The sequence below is a fragment of the Ambystoma mexicanum genome, chromosome 9 (assembly GCF_040938575.1).
Source record: "Ambystoma mexicanum isolate Mex_15411 chromosome 9, UKY_AmexF1_1, whole genome shotgun sequence".
Lineage (NCBI taxonomy): Eukaryota > Metazoa > Chordata > Amphibia > Caudata > Ambystomatidae > Ambystoma > Ambystoma mexicanum.
In genome coordinates this window covers 1,544,012,773-1,544,040,387 of record NC_090931.1, presented here as the reverse complement: position 1 = coordinate 1,544,040,387, position 27,615 = coordinate 1,544,012,773, and the positions used below count along the sequence as shown (strand labels likewise).

Below are 27,615 nucleotides of genomic sequence, written 5' to 3'. Positions count from 1 at the left end.
GAACCCTTCGACAACGGCGTTGATGGCGCCGATCCATGCGTCAAAGGAATCTTCGACGACGGCGTCGAAGATGGTGCCTTCTTACCCGATGGCTCGTGGCGCTCTCGGGTGGAATGTTTCGCCGGGTGCAGCGACTCGCGGCGTTTTGATTTTTTGGGTTTTTCATCCGGGGTATCACCCTCAGCTGTCTTCGAGGGGGTCAAGGCCGCTTTCTCGAAGACGCTTAACATTTTCTTACTGAATTCCTCCCACTCAGCCTGAGAGCTGTGTTTTGTGGGACAGGAGACCCTTTCTGGGGAAACAGAAGATGACGAGGAAGGGGATCTTCGACGTCTCTTTTTTGAGTGTCTTGATCTCGACGAATGATGGGAGCTACTTCGAGATCTAGAATGGGAATGTTTTCGACGGTGAGGAGATGAATGCCTCGACTCAGCCGAAGAAACCTTCGAAGAGGTTTTGACTAATTTACATCTCTCGAGCTTCCCCTTGCGCTCCTTCAAGGCTTTTGCCGTCATGGACATGCAGTCCTCACACTCCGAACAATGGTGCTCGGCTCCCAAGCACCACAAGCAGATCCTGTGTGGATCCGTTATCGACATTTTTTTTACCGCAGTCTCGACATTTCTTGAAGCCGGATCGCGGCGTCCTCAGTTCCGATGAAGATGCCATCGAGAACGAGTTGGTATTTATTCAAGTAGATATAGAGGGTTATCCTGACTTAACTGAGCGACGACGTTCCGAGGCCCCACGAAGCATGGAAAAACGGAACTGAGCAACGGACGCCACGCGTGGCTATTTATGGGCATGGTGACGTCGGCGCCGATACGTTGGCCGTCGAGGGACATCGATTCGGCGGACGTTGACGCGTAACGCCCTCTACAGAAAAAATTTCTGAGGCCAGCAAGCTGGAAACGTATTATCAAAGATATGGAATACGTTGGAGGACACAATCCCTTCGAAATGGTAGTTCTCATATATCCCAAGACACAGAAGCAGGAAAGACATTATACTTTGAAATTCGCCCTCATCTCGAGCTAGATATTTGGCCTCATTACAAGTGTGGTGGCCTGGAAATAAGGGTGCCTGTTGCACCGTGCCGGCACCCTTTCCGGACCGCCACACTACAACGCTGGCTTCTGGGGCCATTGTGCCCGGCAGGTCTGACCTGCCGGGCGAAATGGCCCTGGACGGCAGAGTTGTCAGAGAAGCACCGGTACCATTAATGGTGCCGGTGCTTCTCTGAACCCATTTCCGTGAAGTCCTATGGGACTCTACGGGAATGGGGACTTCCAAAATTCGCTGCCTGATATCCAGGGCAGGGCCACCGGGACTTGTAATGTTGTGGTGGGACCGGGATATCAGGCGGCGGATTCGCTGTTACAAAGATGAGCCTCCTTGTACTAAATCGAACACATTTGTGAAGACTACTGAGTATAATATATGCCCTAGAGAGAGATATCACAGTAGATATTGAGTATATTAGTTTCCCTTTTCAAGCCCGCAAACACCTTGTTACAAGTGCATTTGAAATATTTGCTTGTGACTAAAACCATATTAGAAGAAGAGCAAGAAATTTAAAAATATGGTTGCCTTGTCAATCAAGACAGGGCAGACATTAAATCATTGTTACAAACAAAAGATAGCACCCTTTTTGTGAACAACAGAGTTGGGGAGGTGAGGGCAAGCATGGCTGACCAAGGCGGGGAGGAGCAGCAACAGCCGCTGGGGTAGCGTCCTTGGCTCCACGAAAAAAGAAGTCCCAGAAAGAGCAACACAGCCTGTGAGTTGGGGAGACCAATGCAAGACCGGTCTGTGTTGCACTCAAGGTTGCAAGCAGCAACATTGTATAACAAGTGCTGGAACGAACATGGTTAAACGCCTGTGATGAGACTCGAGTAAAGCTAACTGGTGATGAATGTTTGAACTTGAGAAGGAAATATACAATACTGTTGACAGGGGGGTCCAGCACTATGGATGTGCTCAATCGAAAGTCTCTGTAAGGTATCCTGCCTAGAGAAACGAAAGTAGAAGATTGATAAGAATAATTGTGTGAAATTAATCGAAGTGGTCCTGTGACTGTTTAAGCACAACCCATTGCACATTCAAAAGTCTTCGATTTCCATAGCAAGAGGATCTGAGCCCGAATGAGGAAGATCCATGGTCTGAGCCCGAACGGGGGAGACCAAGTGTGAATACTGTAATCAAAGGGGGTCTCAGCCTGAAGAGGGAGACCAATGATGAACATTGAGTATGTGAAAATCCTGGTAGGAATGGAACTTTGAGACATTATGTGCACCAACAGACCCTCTGCAGTAAGAAACTCTTATTGGAAAAGAGGCTTTGGCAGAAGGCCCTGATGTCTATGCTTTGAACTGTATCCTCGTGGCTGAGAAGCCAGAATGTGTGTGAAGCACGAACATGCAGCCTTGCCCCGTGCTGAAAACAAAGGGAGCCAACTGCTCAATAGTCCTGACATATTATTTATTGAACACTTTTCTTTTGCATACATCATTGTCCCACACTCTTTTGTATTTAGAAGTAAGGATTGGCAATAGGTTTATGAGTACAGGGCCTTTTATTTGACAGAAACTTGACTAGGACTGCATTATTATTATTTGCTGGTCATAGCTTGCTCCCATCCTTAGCTTTAGGTTTAGATAGGAGTTTGACCATCCTATTTGAAGTTGAATAAACATCTTTGAACTCTGATCACTTAGGGCTGTCTTCACTGTTTGATACCATGCCCTCCTTACAAGACTGATCATGGAGGAGCCTGGTACGTAGTGAGACTCTGAGGGTAGCCAAGCAACCAGTCAGCACAGCATACAGGTAGGTCAGCAGGGGAGGCAACGAGAGAAAGCAAAGGAGAAAAGTAGTCTTGAGCTGCTTCCGGAACTTCAGGTGGTCCAGCTCAAGCTTGAGAGAGGGAGTGAGGTCATTCCAGACGGAGGCACCTGCACAGGAAAGAGATCTACCCCCAACTCTCTACCCGGAGAAGCGTCTAACCCTTAGAGAGTTGGAGGTAGCTGAGTGATCAGGCTCGAGAAGGAAGGTATTTTGCTGAAGAGTGTGAGAGCAATGTGGTGAAGGAAAGAGCACCACAAAGTGAACTGTATGAAAGAACTAATTGTGGCAAAGTCAAGAGATTGCCAAAGAGGAAAACACATTGTGGCAAACTCAAAAGGCTGGCATGTAGAAAGCCAAGTGAGTGTGAACCAGAACACAGGTGCCGTTACCAAAGAACCTGTGTGTGCAAGCAAGGTAACCGGTTGCGTGACCTGTAATGAGTCGACCGTGTGGTCCGACAACATCGCCTTGACCGGATATACCCGATCTGTGAAAGCCAAAGAAACATACAAAGAGCAAATCCAAGTGTCTGAAAGAAATTGTTGAAGTGAAGCATAAAAAAGCAATCTGTATGAACTGTGAAGAAATCAGAAGGAGTGTAAAGTTAACCTGGAACGGATTTTTGAATATTGAGAGACTGAGACTAAGTACAAGCTGGCGAGCTGAGCAAGCTGAAGGGAAACGTGAGACCTTATGAACTTTGTTGCTGCCTTGAGGAAGGGAACCGCAAGGCCCCCTTTTTGGCACTGTGTTGTATTCTTGGGGAAGAGAACAGGGAGACTTTGTGGAACTGTCTTGAACATGGGAGAGGGGGCTGGAAAGTAAGCCAGGAGCAGGAAGAAGCTCAGAACTTTATTTTGAACACTGTTTCTTTTATTGCTGGCATCCCTACGTAAAGATTATCTTTAGCTGTGAGGGCAAGCATAAGTTTTAGACCTTTAAGTTGAACTTCCTGACTCAGACTTTCCTTAGTTTCTTTAGGTAGGGAAATCCCACCTTAGCATCGGACAAGTTATGCCTTCCACCATCCTGACATTTAAGTTAATACATTACTTTTGTTTAAACTTTGAATCGGTTGTCTGTGTCTTGCGTCATGACGCCTTCACATTAGCCTTGAGAGCAGCTACTGGCATTATTATACTATACTTGAAACCAATTAGCAGTAACAAAAATAAAATTGGGGATTCATTCTGGGAGCAGAAATAAAGACTTTGTGCCTGGTGGCAAAGTGACAGCACCTTTCCAGTCTTCCCAGCCCCCGTTTGCTGGGGGGGGGGGCGGTAATGCCTTCTGAAAGAATGCCGGTGAGCTGTCTAGGCCTGGCATATATACTTACTTATTTCCACCAAAAATGGCATCTTCAACATTTAAAGTTTCCATCTCTGTTTCTAAATCTATTAGGGCTTGCTGTTGTGACTTTTGCCCTACATGAAAAAAAGCAATTTTAAGGAAACGGGTCCTGGGTGATTGACAATTATTCATTCATGTTAACTAGAATGTCAGTTTACAGGAAGCTCAAAGCAACATGTTTCTTCGGCAAGGAAGGAAGCTGGCCTTGCTCAATGGCCGCAATTTCATTTGTACAAAACCCAACAGAGGTAGCTGGTGTTTCACATGTGCTTTTTACTATTTTCTAACTGAAATTGTGTCATGCTTTTTTCTGTTTCAAAAGCATGCGTAGGGAACAGTGGCATTTGATTTTTACTAAGTTACAGCAGCTATTCACATTCTAGAAGGCCTGGTCTTCAAGAGTGAGGTAGGATATGACAAGGTGTGTGATGTCATGGTGCATAGCTCATATCACTTCCACACTACTACTCCATCCTTCTTAGGCTAGATGTTTTAGGTCTCCGCATGAGATAGAGGTTGACACTATGTAAATTGCACTAGGGCATGGTGCGGCTGGGTTAGATGCAATGTTGCAACTAAATATGTGTTAAATGTAGTTAGAAGAATTGAAATGAGTGTTACTTTGTGCTTTAGTTGGATACATTTTAGAGCTACAGTAGGCAGCAACATGAGCAGCAGTAGCATGGATACTATGTATTGTGCAATGTACAATTTGTAGTGCTGTGAAGTATGTAGTGGGGAGCTTTATGCAGGCAAGTTAGGGGTTCATTAAAGGGAAAACTAACATGTGGGAATTCGACAATGGTTTAGACTGTAGACACATTTAGGGCATTGGGAAATATTGGGTTGAATATTTTGTGGATACATGGAGATATCGCAGAATGCATGTGTCACCTACTTGGAGTTCTAGTAGACCACATAAGTCCCTGGATTCGCAGAGAGATTTTTTTTTTGCCTGGTTTGGAAAGCTGGGTGTCTGTGGTCATGAAAGGTGGTTGGAAGCGAACTACATATGGGCAGCTGTGATAACTTTGCAAACGGATGAAAGCGAGAACGCAATGGAAAGCCATTTGTTAGGTCATTTTGTGCAGATTGGGTTCTGAGATACAAAGAGTAATTTCCCTGGGAGCACAACGGCTTGTTTTTGATGACCAGGAAGGGCCAGTTACATGGAGGGTTACATTGAAAGCTGGTGGTTTATGGGGTTTCAGGGAAATATGTAGAATGTATGCCGAAGGCTATATGACTTGAGATGGTGGTCGCAAATAGGATTACGTGAATGAATGCAGGGAAAAATAATATGGGACGCCTGAACATATGGAAGGATAAGGATTTTACTGCTGCTTCAAAGGAGTACTTATATATTTGTCTCCCTCCACTTACTAGTGTGTATGGAAAGCCTTGCACAATCACCATCTGGGTAATGGCTTTCTGTTGCAAGGTCTGTATTATAAACGGAGTTATTCATGAATGATAAATCTATTATGTGGATTACGTCATAACGGACTATGAAAGAAGATCACGTCATTGGTTGTACTTTGTGAAAGTATACAAAGGGGTTTTACAGCTAGGGGGATTACATTACTTTGCATTACAGTTAGCCAATGGGGGGTTTGGGGATCAGTTTGTAACAACATATTTGTGATTATATAAATTGTCTAACTGTGTACACAAGCGGAAACTTTGCTGTAATTTGGAGAATCTGGTTCGTTTTCAGCTCCAAGGAACTGACTAGCCCCTCGCGATCAATTTTGCAGTAAACTTGCTTTTCAGACAACCTGCATTTATTGTTGTTTTTTTCCGCATTGGATTTTGGGGTCACATTCTTACATCGTCCTTGCCATTACTCCCTCCTCCACTCCACTACTCCTTCTTCCACACTACTACTCCCTCCTCCAGTCCACTACTTCCACCTCCACTCCATTAATCCCTTCTCCACACTACTATCCAACTCCAACCACCTCCTACTCAGACACCCTCCTTTCACTCACTTCTTACACTACTTCACATCACCACTACCACTACTGTTATGAGGTACTAAAAAAGCCTTGATCCACGGAGTTGTGCATACGATAAAATGCAAAGGAGTAGCTCATGGTGCTATCAGAATGTCTTCTGTGGGCATATGGTACTGGAGAGCTACTAAAAAACAGCAGGAGCAGGGATATCTTCGGGAGAACATAAAGATAGTAGTCCAGGAATAAGGACCCCTTGCAGAAAGGAGTCAAGTGTAGAAAACCTGCTTGCCTAGATAACAGGCCAACCTAGGTTGCAAAAAGTCAGTCAAAGATACAATGAAAAACTATGATTTAGTGGAGAAATGGGTCAGGACAAGATTTAAACTGAGGTCTGACAGAACCTTGGGCCAAGAGAAGAATGAGTCTTAAAACAGTGAAAGTCTCACAAGAGGAAAAACCTGAATATATGTAATCATACATGCAGAGGTTACTGAAACAGCAGGTCAGGTCACCAGTTTCACACCACTGTTAACCATTGGCTAAAAGTGCCTGTGCTGCAGAACACAATCAGCTCACAAAGCCTGGTGCATCCTAAAAAAAGGTTGATTATTGCCAGCAGTGATTGCTGCCGACGCCTATCTGTTTGCTATGATGGGCAATATTTTTGATAGCATTCTGTACTGTTTTTGAGCAAAACAATGTATTCTTGACTGCTTTTAAAGTGCTATGCATTATGCTGATTCGGCATTTATTGTTTTACCCGTGTAGTTTTCTTACTTAAGCAGTAATGCATTAGGCTGGACTTTTGCTGGCAATCTGCGTGTTAACTGTATGAGAGGGGAACAGCAGCAGAGCAAAGAAGCCACAATCTGAGGCGGGAGCAGAGGAAGGCAAAAAGAGTAAAGAAAAACAAAACCACCACCACCACCAAGACAGCTCACCAATCAAGCAATAGAAGAAAAGGACATGGGTACATAGCATCAGTGGAGCCATAGCAAGGGGTAGGATTGTGTTGAGACACGCACTACGTGCTCCCCCTTTTTGCTGTGCATACACGTTGAAGCATGTTCTGCTGCAACCAAGTCAGGTCAGGATTTGAGTCTGGAGGAATGAGGTGGGAATTGTGCAATGAGCAATTCACAAACCATTATAACAATGCTTTAACTAACTTTCACTGGTTATAACTACATAAAACAACATACTGACGAAGCTTCTGAAATAGGCTTTGGCACTCATGCGGTGTGATCAACTGAATTTTGTAATTTCACTTTAACTAAAGCATACTCATAATTTAAAGCTTGTTAAGTTTCACTACCACGGACAGAGAAGGAAATGACATAGATACGCAAATGTATGCATTATCTGGAAAGTCAACATGCTCTCTGTGAAGAAGATCCATGGAATAATAAGCTGCAAATCCATAGACATTTTATACATGGCCTTGTTGGTATTTGTAGTGGAACATTAAAGGAATGTATGATTTTTTAAATATCTTAATGCCATTTATGCAAGGGTTAAATTTACAAAGGAAACTATGTATGATCAAATAAACCTCTTGGATTTAGAAATATATTGTACGAACTTTAGACTTGAAACAAGGGTTTATATGAAACCTATTGATAAGAATAGTACATTGCTGGCATCTAGTTTTTATCCACCAAGTCTGATTAGAGGCTTTCCAAACAGTCATTTTATTTATTATTTCAGAAGATTCAGAGTTACACGTTAAGAATGAAGAACTTCGAGCTAGATACAAAAAAAGAGAATATAAAGAAAAAATACTGGTTACATCACTTAATGAAGGTCGAGCAGAGATCATAGAAAAAGTTGACACATGAGAAACAACGTAGACATGCTCCTAGCTTAGTGTATATACCTACATGTTCGAAAAAAAACAACCTTAACAAAAAATAATTCGGAAGAATTGGAAAATATTTGAATTTGACCCAGTTATGTTAAAGGAATTAGCTAACTCTGACTAGAGTCAATCTTCACTGAATATGTTGGTTAGGGCAGTAAGCCCAACTGGAATTTCTGTAACTTCAGAAGGCAAGGCACCTTGCTTGTGCAACACGTCATTACTTTAATAATGTTATAAGGTGGACAGCATTCGACACCCTTACTCTTGTAACAGTTTAAGATTGAACCATTCATCTACGTGTGATGCAGCGGATGTCATTTCCTAAACCCTCTACATGAAATCACACAAATTAAACGTATTTTGGAGAAAGTTCAAGTAACATTAAGAGGAGGTTATTTAAAATGGTTACTAGTTAGGAAGGACATTTCTGGATTAAAAATGTGGATCCTCTTATTCCTAGAGAGATTAATTGAGAATGCGACTTAACTTGCTTTTTTTTAATAATGAAGAACTTTACATCATTTGAGGACTATATATATCATTCATTATTTTGCTAAGAATGTAGGCCTTTTGTTTAGATTTAGTAAAGTGTATTGATGCAATTTATATAAAGACTTACATCGTCATATGCATCATTACGTGGTATAAGCTATTTATATAAAAGGAAATTATTGTAATTTCCTCTGACTGCATCCAAGATGGATGAAATATGGACTGAACAAGGTTTAAAGGTTAGCGGTTCAGTGTGACTGGTGCCATATCTGGGCGTAAAGTGTTTGTTAGTGACTTTTCTAACCGCTATTTATATACAAATGATTAAGAATCCATGTTTTATACCCAGCAAACTACAGGAAGAACACAACAATGACCACGTTCTGCAATGCATTTCTAGGCGATGTTATCTGGATAGTGTTTGCATTTGATGTTTATCCTAAGTGTTAATAGAGGGTTCGGGGGTTATTGAATCTTTACATGCACCATGTGCACTCTTGTGCATCTCGGCAGTATGAATTCTTTGATGGCTGATCAGATTTGAGCGGTCACTGAAACTCCTCTTGCACTCGGTGCATTGATAGGGCTTGACCCCAGTATGAATTCTCTGATGGCTTCTCAATGTTGAGAGGTCACTGAAGCATTTCGTGCACACCTCGCATTGATAAGGCTTCTCCCCAGTATGAATCCTCTGATGGATTCTCAGAGCTGAGGAGTGGCGGAAGCATTTCCTGCACTCGGAGCATTCATAGGGCTTCTCCCCAGTATGAATCCTCCGATGACAGCTGAGGTTTGAGTGGCAGCTGAAGCTTTTCTTGCACTCGCTGCATTCATAGGGCTTCTCCCCAGTATGGATTCTTTGATGACAGCTCAGGGCTGCAGAGCTGCTGAAGCGTTTTGGGCACTCTGTGCATTGGTGGGGCTTCTCCTTTACATGGATTCTCAGGTGGCAGCTCATGGCTGAGGAGCAGCTGAAGCTTTTCTGGCACTCTTTGCATTGATAGGGCTTCTCCTTCATATGGATTCTCTGGTGGCAGTACAATTGAGATTTCAGAATGAAGCTTTTCTCACAGTCAGTGCACTGGTATGGTCTCTCCCCAGTGTGGCTACTCTGATGCTCGGACAGTGCTGAGCTCTGAATGAAGCTTTTATCACACTCCACACACTGGCATGCCCGCTTTTCAGCGTGGATCTCCTGATGTTGGTACAGACGTGACCTATAAGCAAAGCTTTTCCCACACCGAGTACATTGGAATGGTCTCCCTCCAGCGTGGGATCTTTGGTGTTGCCGCAGTTGGGACATTAAATTGAACTGCTGATCACATACGGTGCCCTCTGAGGGATTTTCGCTGGTGTGGATCATGTGATGCCGGATAAGACTTGACTTGCGGGTGAAGTTTTTGTCACAATCCATACACTTATAGGGTCTCTCACCTCTGTGGGATCTCTTGTGTATGATTAGACCAGGTCTATTATCGAAGCTCTGCCCACAGGCGCTGCAGGTAAATGCCTTCTCTTTCGTGTGGACCCTCATATGCAGCATGAGTTGGCTGTGCTCAATAAAGCTCTGCTCGCAGTCTGGGTATGTTCTACGGTTTGTTGGCAGGCTCTCAATTTTGGTAAATGCTCCATTATCTGTTGAAAGAAGCAGAGTTACTAGATATTATTTCATGTCATAAAGCCTACAAATCAACAAACCTAGTGCCGAGCTGTGACCTATTGACCCCATTTCCAACTAACACGGTGCAAGGTTCAAAGGAAATCCATGTGTCTCTTGTCCAACAGATCACATTAAACCACATGTTTAATAAGAAAGTTGATATGTTTATAATCTAAATTCATTCTTCCCATATTAAAGAAATACAAATTGACAAAACATACCTACTGAGTGCATTCTGTAATACTTAAAATATAGTAATGAGCTCAAACAATTGTTTGGTTGTTTATTTTATTTATATAGCGCGCCTGTCCCAGGGGTATCTGGGCGCTTAAGATGATTATGGTTACAGAGATACAGATATGTACAGATATACAGAGTTACAGGAGGTTCAAGCAAGTGTACTTATACAGATATTACAATGAATAGGGGAAGGGCTAAATTAAGGCACCAAAATGTGTGGGAAACATACAGTGGTGTATGGGTAATGGAGAAGAAGAACATGCATGTGAAGGAAGAACTATATACATGTGAGAGGGTAAAAGTGCGATTGTGTAGGATGAGTGCTGGTGTAGGTCCTGGTATGTGAAGTTAGTTTTTGTTAAGTAGCCATGTCTGACTTCTGAATTCTACGAAGGACTGAATAGATTTGATGTCCTGGGGAAGTGTGTTCCATAATTGGGCGGCTAGAACCGGGAAACCGGTTCCGCCAGCTCTTTTAAGGTTGTATCTGGGCACCACAAGGCAAGAGGTGTTGGTAGATTTTGTAGTTCTAGCTGACAACTTTAGGGAAAAGTGTTATGTTTCTATCCTCTGCTCCACAGTGCATTGCAATGTGGGATGATCAGACACACCGTGGCACACATCCCGCTCTCACCACAAAATGCAAAGGTTATCATAGAAATGTAATCACAGAAAATACTGCTAAAGAAATGCGATGGCTTGTTCCCTTCCTCTCCGCAATCACTTATTCTTAATTGCATCAAATTCAAACATGTAGTAAAATAAATAAAGAGTAACATGAAACACATTTACACTGGAAGATAATAGAAATATTTAAAATAATGTTCATGGGGGTTTCATCACAGTACCTGTGCTATACGTTCCCCTGCTGGGATTCAGGTGGGACCCCAAATCATCTGTGTCATCTCCTCAGCACCCCACCAGCCCCAAAGCAGGGGAAAGGCACATGGCTCACATGATAGCCACAGCTGCACATGTAAGAACCCCATTCCAATTGAGCCAGGTCAATAGGGGAAAGAATGGTAGAGAACGCTACAGCTCCCAGAATTCCCTACTGGGTCCAATGCAAAACCTGAAATGGTTCCAGATAAAGCAAGTAAGGAAACTGGGGTGAGAGCACCATGGGGAATTGCCAGCTAAACCCAAGAAGCCATTAGCGCACCAGGGGAGAGCTTACAAACCAAGACTATCTAGGATGTTTGCAGGGAGCAGATAGGGAAGGACTTCTTCTCCCACAATCACCCTGGTTGCCTAAAAGCAAACTTGGACCAGATTAGCAAACTCCACTGACCACTGCAAGGTGAGGAGAATTGGGGAGAAAGGGTGGGTCAACCCAAAGAAGGGCTTTTTAAAACCCTATGAAAATACTCAGAGGGATCCCAAAACCCTTAACCCCATTAGGGAAGAAAGTACACCCTGATGCTTCTTAAAAACAAAGGCGAGAAGCAGAAATCCCAACATCCTTCCTTCTCCAAAGGAGGTGATATAAAGTACACTTTCCTGGGGAAAACGAGAAAACACCACATTTTATTTTTATTTATTCGTTAATAGTGCAGACCTAGCACGAGAGCAGCAGAGCGCAGTACAAGGTGTCAGTAGCTAGCGTTTGGGCTGGCATCTTTTACCAGTGGCGCAGTACTGTGATTTGCAGTCTGTGTTTGAGATTAGTCCATGGTCAGGTGCTGTTGAGAAAGCTACCTTTTAAGAGATTAGCGAAATTGGAGAATTGTGGGGGCATTCTGAGCCGACTCCGGGATAGAGTTCCAGAGGGTGGCTGCATTTAAGTGAAGCATTGTTTGCAGGTCTTCTCTTTACGGACTAGTTGTGATTCAAGCAGGTTGGTTGATTTGCAGAGAAAGGAGCATGTGCCACCAGATATGTGGGGCATAGCATGATTTGTTACTCGTGACTGCTTTGTAGATGACACATGCAGTCTTGATCAATATCCTGGCCTTCAGAGGAAGCCAATGTAATTTGCAGTGATTCGGTCAAATTTCTGTGCACCCGTAATAAGATGTGCTGCAGCGTGGTGGACTGCTTTCAGGGCAGCCAAGTGAGCGGCTGGGAGCCCTGTTATAGAGGGCAATTCCCGCATCGATGTGCAAGGCCACAAACCCTGTACTACGGTCTGCAATTCCTGCAGCAGAATCCAGGCTGTTTGGCCCTACTTGGCTACGTGTTTCTGAAAGGCTGCTGTCAATGGTGAAGGCTAAGGGTTTCACTGAATCCAAGAGTTGTGGATTAAGTCCTTCTAAGTGCATTCATTAAGTATCAGTTAGACAAGTTTCTGTTTAGTGGGGGACTAAAAAGGTCAAATTTAGTCTTGGATGGGTTAAGTTTGAGTTAGGATCAGCAGCATAGAACTTTCCAGCAAGGGTGTGGGAGCTGAAGAGAGCAGACAGATAGGGCGAGGCAAGCAGGGAGTATGCAGGAAATAGGCAGGCAGGTACAGAGCAGACAGGTAGGGAGAGGCAGGCAGCGAGCATGCAGGCTACATTAATGAAATACAAAATGTCCGTTCCACCTCTTATAGCCTCTATCTGTTTAAGTCCATCCCCATGGACAAGCAGGAAGAAAGTGTACCCAGTCAATAAAAATGGAGTCCTCCCAGGGTGCCACAGCTGCAACTCATTACATGGAGAACCAGCCAAGGTGAGGAGTTACGAAAGAAAAACAGAAGAGGTGATGGCTGGAAGGTTTAGAATTAATCTTATCCTCTGGCATTGCTCTGGACAACCCTCCAGACCCTCGTTCTTCACCTGCCAAGCCATTACAAAAGGCGAAAGACCATATGCAAATAAGGCTTGGTACCAACCCAAATTGGGCAGTACAGCCCAAACTGCTTGGTCACATCCCTTCTGCACGAGACCACAAGCATCCCCAGACATGTGTCAGCCTCATTGGGCCTCATCAGCGAGGAGTAGCTTAGGTCTCTAGCCCCAGCAGGCAGGGGACCCATGTCTGGGCATACCCGTCCCACTCGGGGTGAGAAAGCCAAACAACAGAAGTGATGGATGGAGGGTTTAGAACTAAACTTAACCTCTGGCATTGCTCTGGGCAACCCTCCAGACCATCCTTCTTCGCCTGCCAAGTCATTACAAAAGGGGAAAGACCATATGGAAATCAGGCCTGGTCCCACCCCAGCCCATTTAGCCAACAGGTGAGCTGATCGGGTGGTGTTTGAAGACAGGTTGGTAAGAGATACTGGAGTATTACAATGAGGTGGAGACTGGACGAGCAGGGACGGAGTGGAGTTGGTAAGATGAGGATGAGGATGAGGCGGAGGTGAGTAAGCGGGGCACTATATCCCTGGGGGAAGTTAAGGAGAGGTTGGTGGAGAGTTATTATAGGAGGTGGTTAAAGTTAAAGAGGAGGTTGGAGCGAATCAGTAAAGTAAAGAAGGAAAGGGGAAGGTTGTCAGGGGAGGTGGGTGGGTTTAAGGAAGAACTGAGACTGCGTTTAAGGAAGATGGGAACTATTTCAGATGTAGTGGGAAGGTTGTATGAGCAGGACATTGAGAAGCAGGGGGAATTTGGCAAAGCTAAGGAAGAATTAGTGAAAGATTAAGAGGTGGAAGGAGGTGGAGTTGAGAAGGGATTGGTTAGAGAACTCAATGAGCAGGTGGCACAACATCAGGAGGCGGAAGAAGAAACTAAAGTGAAGTAGAGTTGAGAAGGAGGTGGTTGAGCAAGGCCAGGAGGTGAAAGTTGGGTGAATGACAGGGAGAAAAATGAGGAGGTTAAATTACAGGAGGTAATGTAAAGAGAGTTTTGAAAAACAGAGTTGTTGCTTGGAGAAGGTTGGTTGAGGGGTGAAACCCTGATCAGAAGGAGTTGAGGCGGCATATTCTAATGCGTATCACCGAGGAAGGCAGGGCTGGAGTAGTGACTAGGACGCCCATCTATCTGCTTGGGACATAATTTGATGAAATGATTACATTCAATGTTTTATTTCTATGGGCCTCATTACGAGTCAGGCGGTAAGGGGTTTACGGCGGCGTAAACAGCGCCGACCCTTACCGCCTGATTCCGAGGTCCCTTAGCGCCATGGAGGACTTAACACCTGCTTTTAGCAGGTGTTAAAATCCATGGCGCTAAGGGACCTTGTTGTTAATTACGCCACCGTAATTTACGGTGGCGTAATTAACGCCTTCCCCACTCCCATTATGCCCTATGGGGCAAAAAGGGGAATGGGGAAGGGTAAATGGGGATTGGGGACTTACCGCCCCGCCAACCTCGGAATGGGGCGGTAAGTCCGCCAACCACCATGGCGTAAACGTAGTTTACGCCATGGTGGTAAAGGTACGACCCAGGCGGTAACTTACCGCCTGGGTCGTAATGAGGCCCTATGTGTTTATCTATTGCATTGGGTTATATTTTCTTCGTTATTACAATGTTTATCTTGCCATCCTTTCATATTCTTAAAGCTGCTTTGCTTTTAGTAGACTAGTCTTTGCACCCGAGAACTGGTGACAGTTCCATTCTCTGAAGGGAGCTGGGTCTTCAACCTCCTCTGCCATAGCACATTCCACAGCAATAGGGACTGCCCATCATTCTCTTGCCGAGGTTGGTCAGCTGAGTATGAGTGTGAGGCTCTCCACCTGCCATTTTTACACCACTCTGATCAGTGGTGCAGGGTGGGGCGTCACCAGATATCCAGCAACATGTAGTCCACAGGGCATTGCTTGGCACACCTCTTCTGGGTACCCGGAGGGGAAGTGTTGCCATTTTGCAGAAAATGAGTCTTTGTTAGTCTATGTTGTTAGGGAGAATTATCAGAAATGTGCTTATTCCCTTCACCTTAGATTACCCCCCAACAACTTTGCTGGATTTTTGAGGACATGTTTTTTCCCTGGAGAGAGTGTGAGTCTTTTTTTCCCACTCTCTCATGTATTTTGATATGCATTTTACTCTTGTGTTCTTTGATTATGGAGTTTTAGATAACTCCATAGGCTTCATCTTTTTATTGTTGTGTCACACAGCACCTTTAGTGCAGTGGCACAGGGTTGTCCTTTGGACTTCCCAAGGTTGAAATACCTTCTCTGGGATGAACTACTGTTACCCAGAGAATGTAAAGTTAAATTGACTTTACTAGTCTTTTTAAATTCATAGACCCAGCACACACTATCTTCTTATAAAGTGCTGGAGGGGTTACTTAGTATCCCCTATGTCTAAACACTATTGTAGCTGTCAAAAGCTACCCTTTCCTTTTGAAATGGCTGGTGGCAGTGGTTTTATAACAAACTACCATGATTTTTCCCGACCGCGAACACTGGTAGCTAAAATCGGGGCTGCCATGTTTTTCAATATGGCGCCCAAGACCCCTGTGTAAAAACAGACCCCAGTCATCCTTTTTTCGCTGTTTCTTTGTGGAAAGGTCCTTCTGGTGTTTAACTCTGCGCGCCAAACCAGTTTTGGTCCCTTTGTTCGTGAGCCTTTGGCGGGCTTCAGGACTGAAGTCCACCCATGGTGTCTGAGTGTCTTGGGTGGGCAGGAAGTGAGGGAGGTGCCGGAAACTCCCTGTGCTTGGTCTCCTAGGAGGCCCAAATGCACTCTGGTGTGATTGGCTGGCTGACTGTCCGGCAAAGACAGCCACCCTGCTGGGTGAGTGACAGCTAGGCTGGAATGCAAGGGAGAAAACTGTTTAAAAGGCGAGTCTCCAGGACTGGAAGGCAGAGTCGACCACTGGAACGAATGAACCAAAGACGAGCTGAAAGAGGATGCCTGATGCAACCACTGGACCGTTGGTTTGCCCGGTGAAGCCCTGCTGCAAATCCGAATCGCCAGATCTCCATTCGACAAAGAAGCTCCTTCGAGGACGGCTTCTTCCTTTGAGTTGAAGGGACCAATCAGCTCAGAAGACACCTGGATACCATTCTCAATGCTGGTTAAGGTTTAGCCAGGCAGAGGGAAACCAGTTTGTGTCTTGAAGCAACGGCTACTGAACCAAAGTGACTCCATTTTGTTTGCTCCAACGACGATCCCGTGCAGTGCAGGAGTCCCCCGACAACCTACCTCTCGTCCCCCTGACTGAGGCTCAGGAACAGCGAGATCTTCAGCTGCATGTTTCTGCTTCACTTTAAGGTACTCTGCCATCCGGTTGAGAGATCCCAACTCTCGCGGTGAAAGAAAATCAGCTTGTGACCCAACATATCATTCGTTTTTGTCTAAAATACTTCTAGAAACTTTTACAAAGACTTCTCCATCTTTAACAGAACTGTGCTGTCCTACCCAAGAACACTATACTATTGACTTTGTCCTAGCCTATTGAATTGAGCTGACCCTCCTGTTATATTGAACCTTTGAATTATCTAAAAGAAGTGTTTTCTAACCCATTGTACAAACCTCTGCCTTTTTATTCCTATTTTAAAGTACTGAAGTGTCATTTCGCTCCTTTTTCAGGGGAGCTCAAACTGTCCCTACAACTAAGAGTTTTGTACTGTAGTATATTGGTGTTTAATATTGAGTTGATTTCTACTAGTGAATGTTTTTTAAATGATTGTGTAAATAAATGTTTAAGTGTATTTTACCAAAAAACCTTGAGTGTAAGCGTCTACTTGAACAATTGTGATTGTGATACATGGACCGCTAACCCCTACTAATTAAATCTTGCTACAGGTGAGGGTCTAAAGGCTTTGGCTGTATCTGTGTGGCTCCCTGCATGGTTCTTCCTGGGATTCCCGAACCTAAACCTCCCCAGGACTGCTGAATAGAAATGATGCTTTCATTAGTTGCATTCTCTCTCCCTCTCCTTTCCTTGATCTCACTACTCCTCCAATCTCACTCACCCCTCTCTCTCCTTCACCTTCTCTCGCACCATCTGGTCGTCCTTCTCCCTCTCCCTCTCCCCCTCTGAAGTTCACACTCTCTCCTCACTTCTCTCTTCCCACCTCTCTTCACCCTTCTCCTCACTTCTCTCTTCACTGCTCTCTTCACCTTTATCCTTACCTTTCCTCTCGTCTCTCCGTACCCCTCTCCTCATCTCTTCACTCTCCCATCCACTCCCACATTCACTGCTTCAGTGTGTCAGGTCACACAAGGTATTGAAACACAAGCTTCTTTGTCAGTGCTTTCATTGGCTTTTCCATAGAGGGTGTACTCGGTCTAGGTGCAGTTGTTGGACCACACGGTCCACACATTACAGGTCACGCAACCGGTATACCTAGCTTGCTTCCTTTTCACCAACTCGTTGCCACTGCCTCAGCTTGGCAATGGTGCTTGATTTGCTCACATATTACATCCTCTTGATGTGGTATCACAGCTTGGTTTGCCACTGAGAACTTGTTACACTTGCTTCCTTTTCCTGGCTCCTGCCAATGCTTGTTTCTCATATTATTCAGTTCCTTAAATTATCTTGGTTCTTGCCAAGGCTTGTTCACCCATGTCTCTTGTGGCTCTTGAAGATGTAGTCCATTCGTTGTAGCTTGGTACCATTAGATATGTATTATCACTGTGGGTGCTGACACGTGTTTCAACCATCACAAAGGTCTTTATCAAGGCTGCATTCATTATCACGCATACATTGTATGTTCAAATATTGATCATCATATCCAAACATAAGGGTGAAAAGTGCAGAGCGATAAGTGATTTAGTGAATAATGTGTGTGGTGACGAGTGCACTACATCTTTCATCACTATAGGACTCCCCACAAAACATAGGAAGTATAACAAATGTGTAAAGGGCCAATTGTGTAAGTATGCAACACAAACACAACCTATGACTCTTTCATGAAATACATCACCATGTAGTCCTCTTGTTTCTGAGCGGAATGTCCCCTTGTAATGTTCAGCAGCTATCTTCAAGCAGTGGGATTTTCTGTGTCTTCTGAGCATGAAAATATGAAAGTGACTCTTTCATGTCTTACATCACCATGTAGTCCTCTTGTTTCTGAGTCGTACCTCCTCTTGTAATGTTGTCCTGTTGAAACTTTTCTGCTTGACAAATTGGTTTAGTGGTCAAGCACTGGATGAATGATTTCGTTTTTTGGGGAATTGTTCTGACTGGAGTTCAAACAGATAGCTTGAGATAAAAGACCATGTTTACTTTACTGTTTATTTACACTACAGAAAACATTTGGTTTGGTCTTAACTAACCACATGGTCTCAACGAGAATACTCTGACAATTGGTGGGACAGTGATCTTCAGCCGTTCCTTCTCTCCTCTGATGTTTGTCTACCCCCTGTCACTCAGTCATTGGGGGTTTAGGGGCCTGCACTTGGCTTTTAGTTGAGTATTTTCTCATGGATGTTTCGGGTCTGGTCAGAAGTCTCATAGGTCCTCCTTGACTTGGAGGTAAACTGGCACCACCGCCCATGGTGCCTTTGGTCATCTTGATGGGGTCAGGCATCGAGACTCTTTCAAGCAGGTAGATTCTCAAGGTTGGTCAGACCTCCTCCCCTCTTTTTAGGGGTGGTTAACCTCATCTAGTTGTTTTTTCCTGCGTTTGGTAATACTCAGAGGCCCCTCTACCACGGGATGACTCTTTCCAGGATCAAGGCATTGAGACGCTTTCACGCAGGTAGATGCTCATTGTTTGTCAGACCCTCTCCCCTCATCTAGTTGGTTTTTCCTGCTTTTGGTAATACTCTGAGGCCTCTCCACCATGGGATTACCCATTCCAGGATCAAGTCTCTTGCATCCCCTTTCACCTCCTTCTGCTTTTTGTAACATTTCATGGCTGACCCTTCATTTCCTCCTTTTCCCACTGTGATGAAATCCCCTGCCTCTCTCTGGGGGAAGTCAATGGGGGGCGGGTGACTCCCTAAGCTAGAGGATGATTGCCTGGGGCAGTATGGGGAGGAGTCCATGGTCACATGCCCTTAGTTCCCACTGTGTAGCAGGGCATAGTCGCAGGATGCATCTATACATGCCACTTCCAAGGTTACAAAGCCCGACGATCCCACTAGCTGATCCCAAAGTCTGAGAGAAATAACAAACACACAGATTCAACCACATTCTGGTTTGTGCACAACATACTTTTAAAACGCGTACTGCTACCCCTCTCAGTAAGAGACTAGCCGCCTCCCTTAACAGATCCTACTGTAACCAGCGTCCACCGTTGTACAACCAACCGTGTATATCGTACTCGACCCAGCCGTAACCAGGGTCTCTCTTTCTGTTATCTAACTGTATAACCTGTATACCTGCTGTAAATCTGTAACCTATATTCTCAAGCGCCCAGTTACCCCAGGGTTCGGCGCGCGATATAAGTAATAAACAAAAACAAATACAAAAAAATACTGTTCTCAAAGGTCCCATTATAGAGAATAAATCACTTTAAAGGCCCATGGAATTTCTCGCTGAGACTCGAGTTCTCACGTGTGATACGTTATCACTTCACTGCTTTCCTGCAACATTCCCACATGAAAATGATACATTCCTAGCAATCCATTGTTTCCCGGCATAGTTTTCACTCATGAGTGGTCCAAAGCTGCAATATAACTGAATAGAAGCATTTCTTTCACATTCAGAAGGATTAAAAAGACTTGTAAATGGTTTAATGGCACCTGTTTCACAAGCTACACAAGCATGGGAGCTCTGTCCTTAAATTGCAGTAACAGGAAAGAGGAAGTGGATCCAAGATGGCAGACAGACCACATAAAGGCTTTGTCTGGCCCCTAAACCCCAGATAAAGGTTATGTGAGCCTATTGGGTCCTCCAATCCCTCCATCAATTCCAGGACACAGGTGCCCCAACTCAGGGGGAGGGAGCAAAGGGCTATAAAAACCAACACACTGAGTGCAGAGGTATGGGTGCTTGGAGAGAGAAGGTCAGAGTTCAGAGAATGAGCTGACGTTGGAGGCAGACCGTAGACAGGAGATTCATGACTATGGAGAGTAGACACAGGAGGTCGGAGGATTGACCAGGAGACTGGGTGAGGCCAAGCAAGGGAGAACTGCGGATGGATAAAGACCCCGCACGCGGGGTGAGTCCAGGCTAGGAAACTCTGGATTTCGATAAAGAGCCGTGAGGCTGGAACGGAGGCCAAAGGGGCTGTAAAAAATACTCAGTAGGTGCTGAGTAGGTGCAGTCCTGCAGTCTACTCTGGAGCAGTCTGTTTGCAGTGTCTACTGTGGGTGGAGCAAAGCAGAGCAAATTCAACAGTCAAAAACTCCATTCTCCAGCGGAGCGGAGTAGGTGCTGAGTAGGTGCAGTCCTAATCCTGCGCTGCCCTCCCCCAGCGTGGCTGGCGACCCAGAGCCCACCAGTCTGGGGGCTCTTAACTTGGCGACGGTTGTGGCGGTAACTGGGACTGGCGTATGGAGAGAAGAGGAGGGGTACGGAGTGGAGCCGGCAGCAGCGGAGGACGAGGGGGAGAGGGGGGGCTTCCTCTGCCTCGACTCCGCGTCCCCAGGCAAATGCATCTCGGAAGCCGCCCGAGGTGCAGGGAAGGGATAGAATACCCATCAACGAGCTTACGCCATCGAGGGCCGTGGAGGCTAACGTGGGGGGGCTGCCCCTTAGAGCCCCGCCTCCAAACATAAACTGGGAAGAAGGAAAGGAGCTCGTCCCGAGGGCCCCTCCTACAAATTCAAAGCAAATCCAGGAGTTTGCAGGACGAACAGTCTTGATTGAAGCCATGATCCACCTTCCCCAGATACCCCGTGAGGTCAGGGCCGACCAGGTGAACCCTACGGAGAGCGAGCAGGAGCTAGGAACCCCAGACTCCCTGGCGGTCGAAAGAAACAAATGCCTAAAAAGAAAAAGGCAACAGGTTGACACAGTAAATAGGGGAAAATCTAAGAACAGACAGATTAATAGGAACTCTTTGAGTAAAAACAAAGCCGCACCAAAAAGAAATTTAAAAGGAAAAGTACCAAATTAAGCGACATCCCGCGGGGGGCCCCAAAACAATAGTATGCTCAAAGAGCAAAATGGGGATCGAAATGAAAGATATAATTTAAAAAACTATTTCCAACCTTCCCACAAAACACACAGGCCATTGATAGAGGAACTTTCAGACGCAGAAATCCTCCAGGCTGTTAAGGATTGTTGGCCTTATTCGAAACATCGTAGAACGGATGTGCCAGAGCCTCAAACAAACTTTACTCCTCGGGGAGACCCCCCAGACATTATAAGAGGAGAAGAAAACATGGGACCCGAGGAATTAATGGAAAGGTCTTTGACACCAAGCAAGAAAGTGGGATCAAAATTGAGCTCTGCTCCAACCGGCCAAATCGACGATGCAACACCGTCAAGGGGCGATGCGACAGCCCAAACAAAAGCAGGCCCACAGACAACAGAGGAAGATCTTACCACACTCGTAGCCCATAAAGACTCATCTTCCATAGCGTCCCGCACTGAAAAACGCAGCTGCGAGGAAAACAGATCGACAGGAGCAACCACAGCACCCTTCCAAAGCCAGGGTCGTGAAAACTTGAATTCACCTCCAGTAAGTCAAAAAGATCTTGCGATCATGGCACAAAACGACAAGCCCCTTACAGAAGATCTAATTGGTGAGAAAAACATGAACACAGGAACAAACACAACACCTGTGAAAAAGTCAGTGACGAACAAGGGGACATCGACCCCAGTAAACTTAAAAGACCCTGCAAGCTTGGAGAACCTTCAACAAAGACCTCAAAAAAGTAGTAAAGAAAATGTAAACTTACCTTCAATAAGTTCTTCAACCATAAATGAAAATGTACGACCACAGGATCCTCGAAGACATTCTTTTGGGGCAGTGCGGAGCCAGGGCATCTACCAACCGATGAGACAGCCCAGGATACAGGAACTCCAAGAGAAAACAAGAAGCAATGGCCAACAAAACCTGTCACCTCCAGACACACCAACGAAGAAAGGTGACATGCTTTCGATAATGTCAGCAATTACAATAGCTTTAAATCCCTTCTTAAAGCTATATGAAACAATCAGTGACAGTTTAAATGACCACACTAACATTCAAACTACAATGAACAAAAAACTAATCTGCCTGGAGGCTCATATCCTGGCACGAGAGCAACTGGAGGCAGCGCTGCTCTCAGGTAGGCCAGAATCACGCTCCTCTGACAAATCCACACAAGGCGATCTGACACACCTGGAAACTAAAATATCTAGTAGCACTCAAACAGAAATAAAAATTGATCTGACTGAAGAGACTAACAACGTGTGGACAAAAAACTCAAGTATCTGGGGCCCGTGCATTAGCAATATGAAGGAATGTATTACAGAAGAGTCAACAAACAACAACCTAAGTGCAATAAAGTCTAGAAAAGTAACATTGGGACAACGTGATCAAACTACCGGTGAGAAAACAACAAAAGCAATTACGAAAGAACGTATAAATACGATCGTGCTGGCGGGTAATGAAACTCCATTGGCCCCAATGTTCAAAAAAGTGCCCATCACGAAGGCTACTAGATCCTCTACATCTACAGCTTGTACTTCGAACAAAGGTGATCCTAAACCGACCATGGATGAGAAGAATGAAACTGAATCACAAATTAAAAGTCACAAGGTCATTCTTAGACCTGTAGGCTCCCCAAGGTCGGTAGAAGATTTCCTGGCAGACAAGGAAATGATGAACTTAAGCCAACATATAATGGATGAAAATAGAGGGGAGGCTATTTCATCCCCCACACTTGCGACCGCCTTACAGAAAAAGGAGCCTAGAGAAAAAACTAAAGCTGACGGTTTCTTAACATTGGAAGATCGATGTAAGAAGACAGCTAAGAAGGGTGGATGGACTCAAGGCACATCAGAATACTGCAATCGCATGCAAGAGGCGAGACCACAAGAACCTATCCCGAGGGAAATCAGGAGGAAGTCCCGGGAATTACATCAAAAGGAGAACCCTTGAGAACGGAAAAGGTCTAACAGAGCTTCACCAAGTATTTATCACACGCATAAAGTAACAGGTGAAAACAGGAGATATGAGAAGAAAAGGGGAAATGATCAGCCTCTAAGAAAAAAGGAGAACATCAAAATAAAGGAGACTGACCCCGAGAAAAAGAGATGGGTGATCAAATTGGAACAGATCCCAGGGAACGAAGATGACGTGATTCTGAATAGAGGGTCAGTTTTAAGGCTCTTTGCCTTTATCCCGAAACTAAGATCTATTAAAACGGAGGACCTATTGATCGTCGATCCCAGCAAGATACATCAAAAGGCCATATCACACCTATACCTCTCTTCCAAAAGGGTGCCCAACCTGTTAAAAGAAGAGACCAAATCGCTGTTACGAATGGGCTATGACATTGCCGACTCGTCAAGGTCGATAGCCTTGATGCCAAAAATTAAGCGCGCTGAGGAGCTTAAATCAAGAACAAGAAACTCCAAGTCAGCTCAGCGAGGGACTCGTTATGGAAAAAGGCCACCCACCAAATCTGGAAACCAAGAGGAAGAGATCCCGGCCCAAAAAGACAGAAACGAAACAGTACTTCGTGGACATATCCAGGATCGTCACTTTGTACAATTCTCAGAAGAAGATGACAAGAGCGTGGACAACAACAAGCATGAGACGCAAGAAAACAAAAGTACCAGAAGAGGGAGTGATAAAAGCAAAGTCATTACGATAACGAGAACTATAAAGAAAGTAGCAGCCAAAGACAACAATGGACCTAATCTAGAGTCAAAATCGTCGCACAGCATTTGGTCTTGGCTACTTAAAGCCTTCCAAAGGGAATCTAAGAGATAGCAATCCAACGATCAAAATCTAAAGAATGGCGTCAACGACAAAGTAGCAACACACAGGCAAATTTTCCGTATAGGCTCATGGAACACCAGAGGCCCTACTCATTTGACAGCACAAGGACCTATAAAATTAGCAGACTACGACCTACTGTGCTTCCAAAAAACGTGGTTAACACAAGCACCAACATTGGATGGCTACGAAATAGCGTTCTCTCCAGCAAAAAAAGGACCAAGGGAACGACCATCTTCGGTGCTTCTGATAGCCTGCAGACAGGGAAGTGGCTGCACTTTGGAAAAAACCTTGATCAGTAACCCTTCTTTGCTATTGGTCAAGGCCATATGGCTAGAGGGTATCAAGAAAGGAGACAAAGGCAAGCCACCAGTAATTATAATTGCAAACACCTATTGGAACCCGGCGACCCTCACTGATTTAGAGTACCTGGAAATGCTGGAAAGTGCAATTGACAAAGCCATAGGTGTCCATTTGGCACCCTACCTTATGATTTGTGGTGATCTCAACGCCACGTGCATACAAGATTCAAACAAGCTAGCACCCCACGATTCCATGAGCGCAACAGCTAAAAGAGGTACGGCTTGGCTCAAATTGATGACATCTAGAGAAATGCACAACATAGACAGTGTTTTCCCAGACCCCTCGCGCTTGCCAACTTGGAAAAGAGAGTCTACAAGGGCCACAATAAATTACATTTTCATATCCACAACCTTGCTATCAGTTGTGACGTTATTTGAAGTAATCGAAACAGCAGCAAGTGACCACAATCTCCTCTGTGCAACGAGGCCCAGAAAAAGGATGGTAAAATCTACGGGGGAATTACCATTATGTATCAACAATCAACGCTCAAGACTGAAGCTATCAGCAGCAGCGATCTGTGACCTGCTAGGTGCAGAACAACGCGAAGCACGTGTGGCTGTTCGGGTGGGGTTTAAATAGCTTTGGCGGAAGTTCCAGGTATGTATCCTTCCACCGATCAGGTATGTATCCTTCCCCGACCACACCCAGGTGGAAAGTAGTCCCACAGGTAAAGTAGTCCCATTCAGGCATCAAGAGGTCCTGGATGTAGCAGCATGGTCTGCATCAGGTAAGTGCACATAAAAACACTTGAACACATGTCCAGCTTGGCGCCTAAGGCGCCAGGACTGGGGTCCAACATGAGCCTGGCGCCTAAGGCGCCAGGACTGCGTCCAAAGGGCCCCAGCTTGGGCCCGCTGGAACTTCCCTGGGGGGAATGATGCCTGCCTCTGGGGTTGCTGGGTCGGACCTGGCTCCTTGGAGGTAGGCATCATGACAGTATCCCCCCTCAAGGCCCCTCCCAAGGTTGTTCCCTCCGGGGGTTTTGGCTTGTTCGGAAATCTCCGGTGGAACCTTTGTATTAATCGAGGTGCGTGAACATGGTTACTAGGCTCCCACGATCTCTCCTGAGGTCCATATCCCTTCCAGTCAACAAGATAGAAGAGTTTCGACTTTAACACCTTGGAGTCTAAAATGTCTTTAACTTCGAATTCTAATTCCCCTTCAATTAGAACTGGGTCTGGAGGCTTGGACAGTCGGGTTCCTTGTTGTACTGGCTTCAAAAGTGATGCATGAAAAACTGGATGAATACGCATGTTGGACGGTAAATCCAGTTTAAAGGCCACTGGGTTGATTATAGCTTTGATGGGATAAGGTCCTATGAATCTGGGATTGAAGGTTCGCGGGCCCTTGAGGGGTAAGTGTTTAGTTGCTAGCCATACCTGGTCTCCTACTTGGTAAGGAGGAGTTTTACTTCGGTGCAAATCAGCGTTTTCTTTATACTTTTTCTTGGCTTGCTGTAAATGAGTTGCAGCGTCTTTGAAGGCTCGGGTTATTGTGGAATGCAGATGATTTACTGCGGGAATTTCCAGGGTCAGAGGTGGATCTAGGTCAGAGGTCCGAGGATGGTGACCATACAAAGTATAAAAAGGAGTTTGTCCGGTTCCAGAATGCACTGAATTGTTGTATGCATATTCTGCGATCCAAAGGATGTCTTTCCAATTCAACTCGGATTGGTGTAACATGCACCGAAGATATTGCTCGAGAGTCTGATTGGTTCTCTCGGTTTGTCCGTCGGTCTGGGGGTGGTGGCTGGTGGATAACCGCACATCTATTTGTGCTAGTTGACAACACCTCTTCCAAAAATGGGAGATAAATTGACTTCCACGATCCGAGACTAATATGGAAGGGAAACCATGTATGCGAACTATATTCTCCAGAAATTCCTGGCCAAGGTGGAAGCTGAAGGCAACCCTTTTAAAGGGATAAAGTGGGCCATTTTGGAGAATAGATCCACAATTACAAGGATAGTGTTGTAACCACCACAAGGAGGCAGGTCAGTTATAAAGTCCATTGACAAGGTGTGCCATGGTGCCGGTGGAATATCCAAGGGTTGAAGTAGGCCGGCAGGCCTTTTCTTTTGACCCTTGTTTTGGGCGCAAATTCTGCAAGACAACACAAAAGACTTTATGTCTTTTCTCCAAGAAGGCCACCAGAAGTGGCGTTTGATTTTTTCCTCCGTTTTAGCGATACCAGGGTGTCCTTCCATTAATGATTCATGATGATGGGCAATAACAAGTTCCTGCAATTCTTTACTTGGCAGAAACAACCGCTCCTGGAAGTAGGGTAAATCATCCTTAACGGTGTAATGAGGACCCTTTTGACTCCATTCCAGTAAGGCTGAAGAGTCTAGAAGTTGTTTTACTTGCGTTTGGATATCCTCAATAGTTTGCAATGAAGTTAAACCTAAGATTCTTTGTTCAGATATGATTGGCACAGGTTCTAAACTCGAATTGGGTTCTTCCATGCCAATCCGGGATAAGGCGTCTGCTTTACCATTCTTGCAGCCAGGGCGATAGGTAATTACAAAATTAAATTCCGCAAAGAATAGAGCCCATCGGAGTTGTCGTGAAGATTGAGCTCTGGCCGTCTTTAAATACTGCAAATTTCTGTGGTCCGTAATTACGGTGATGGTGTGTCTTGCCCCGAGAAGGTAGTGACGCCAAGCCTTGAAAGCAGATTTAATAGCCAGTAACTCTTTGTCGGTAATTGCGTAGTTGATTTCAGGAGGAGAGAATTTTCTGGACCAAAAGGCCACAGGGTGTAGTTGGTTAGTTTCTGGGTCTCTTTGCGACAGGACAGCTCCCATGGCCGAACTGGATGCGTCGGTTTCCACAATGTAAGGGAGATCTGGGTGCGGGTGCCTCAATACAGGTGCAGAGGTGAATTTGGTTTTCAGGTCCTGAAAGGCTTGTTCGGCCTCAAGAGTCCATTCGAAGCGTTTATTTTTCTTTAGGAGAGCTGTGATGGGTTGGACTGTTCGGGAAAATTCCGGGATGAATCTTCGATAGAAATTGGCAAAGCCAAGCATGCTCTGAACTCCCTTCACCGAGCTAGGAGATGGCCATTTGAGGATGGCGTCCACCTTTCGCGAGTCCATTCGGACTCCTTGAGGTGTCAGGATGAATCCGAGAAACTCAACTTCTGTGGTATGAAAAACGCATTTTTCGAGCTTGGCAAATAGTTTGTGCTGGCGCAATTTCTC

General features: G+C 45.1%; 1 protein-coding gene across 1 annotated transcript in view; it reads right to left on the bottom strand.

The window, feature by feature from the left end:
* Positions 1-7,822: 7,822 nt before the first annotated feature.
* LOC138489489 (zinc finger protein 345-like) overlaps positions 7,823-27,615 on the bottom strand; it is a 194,371-nt gene continuing 174,578 nt past the window's right edge. The window contains exon 8 of the mRNA XM_069617230.1: positions 7,823-10,143. Coding sequence (XP_069473331.1) covers positions 8,948-10,143 — 1,196 coding nt within the window. The 3' untranslated portion in view covers positions 7,823-8,947. The remainder of the gene's footprint in view (positions 10,144-27,615) is intronic.